A 1,500-nucleotide genomic window follows, 5' to 3' on the forward strand; every position below is an offset into this window, starting at 1 on the left:
ATCAATTTGGAGTAAGACGTTTCACTTTATTTCTTTTTTATATCTGTCTCATATTTCTTGTTTGACTCATAATTCTATATCTTCTATGCTATTTTTGCTAATAGATGTTAGACAGTGGTGAGAGTGAACACACAGTGACAGTTGGTCTTACTCCAAGCAATAAACTGTTGAATCGTTTTGCAAACATTGTAGTGTGTAAGTTATCACTAAAACAACATTGTCATTGAAAGATACACTTACTGTATATACAATCATTTGCATAGCGCATTACTGTTATTGTTGAAAATATTGGCTACTATTATCAAATGAGCTTAATATACACAGTACTGCAAAGCTATCCCATTTAACTGTTACTCACTCATGCACATTAGCTGATGGTTTAATTCATTTATATAAAAATTATTATTTTTTTACAGATGATGATAATCGTATTACACTAAGGCCAATGTCAGGCCATAATGATTGTCCACATGAGTATATCAATGCATGCTACATTAAGGTAAGTCAATTTTTATTATGATAATAGTTTAATATTATAATGCATTAAAATATTGTTGTTGGTTTGTGATGGATTTGTTTTGACATTAGGATTACTCTAATCAATATCAGTATATAGCAACACAAGGTAAACAAGTTACTATTTCCCATACATTGTTTATCACAAGTTGAAAGTCTTAATAGACTGAAAGGGATACATGTAATCCATCATCACTTTCAATAACAAGGAATCATAAACTACTGATAGTCAGACTTGAATGACATATATTAGCTGTGATATATTTTCTGCTTTATATTTATAATTTGTAAACAATGCTTTTGCTGGTATTCACCTAATACTGTCACTTATAATGTCAGAAAATTTTGAGTGAAATTTACATTTTATTTCTCAATAGGGCCTGTATCAAATACACTTGTTGACTTTTGGCAGTTAATTTGGCAGGAAAGGTCACCTATCATTGTCATGATTACTAATGTGAAGGAGGAAGGAAAAGTGAAGTGTCAGCAGTATTGGCCTAATTCAGATACAAAGGATTATGGACCATTCAGTGTAACATTAAGTGATGAGCAATTACTAACAGATTATACTGTTAGAAAAATGCATGTTAAGGTAAAAGACTGTTATGAGATTAATCTGTCTCAAATCATTTTATTTAATCAGTTAGTAGATTCAAATGATTAACCTCCATTGATGATCACACAATATCATTTCACATCATGGCCTGATCATGGAGTACCTGAATATGCAACATCAATACTTCAGTTTCACCGTAGAATTAAGAATGAATACAAACCTACCAAAGGACCAATGCTAGTACACTGCAGGTATTTATATTATAATTTATACATAGTGTGTTTATTTATTTATTGTTTTGTTAGTGCTGGTGTAGGTAGGACTGGTACATTCATGGCTATAGACATGGGACTACAACAGGCAGAGAAGGAAGGAGGGATTGATATTATAAGTATTATCAATAGAATGAGACAACAGAGGATGAAGAT

At 31.3% G+C, this 1,500-nt stretch overlaps 1 protein-coding gene across 1 annotated transcript; it reads left to right on the forward strand.

Annotated features, from left to right (window-relative positions):
* Nucleotides 1-6: 6 nt before the first annotated feature.
* On the forward strand, nucleotides 7-1,495 carry LOC100632900 (receptor-type tyrosine-protein phosphatase alpha-like; the record flags this gene model as incomplete). The annotated part of the gene is given in 7 exon segments (XM_020008085.1): nucleotides 7-11; nucleotides 105-195; nucleotides 417-499; nucleotides 589-625; nucleotides 894-1,108; nucleotides 1,160-1,323; nucleotides 1,378-1,495. Coding segments are annotated over 6 exon segments (708 nt in total), but the record flags the coding sequence as incomplete, so codon positions are not given.
* Between the last annotated feature and the right edge of the window lie 5 nt (nucleotides 1,496-1,500).

Source organism: Amphimedon queenslandica, unplaced genomic scaffold (genome assembly GCF_000090795.2).
Source record: "Amphimedon queenslandica unplaced genomic scaffold, v1.1 AMPQUscaffold_4230_Cont23787, whole genome shotgun sequence".
Lineage (NCBI taxonomy): Eukaryota > Metazoa > Porifera > Demospongiae > Haplosclerida > Niphatidae > Amphimedon > Amphimedon queenslandica.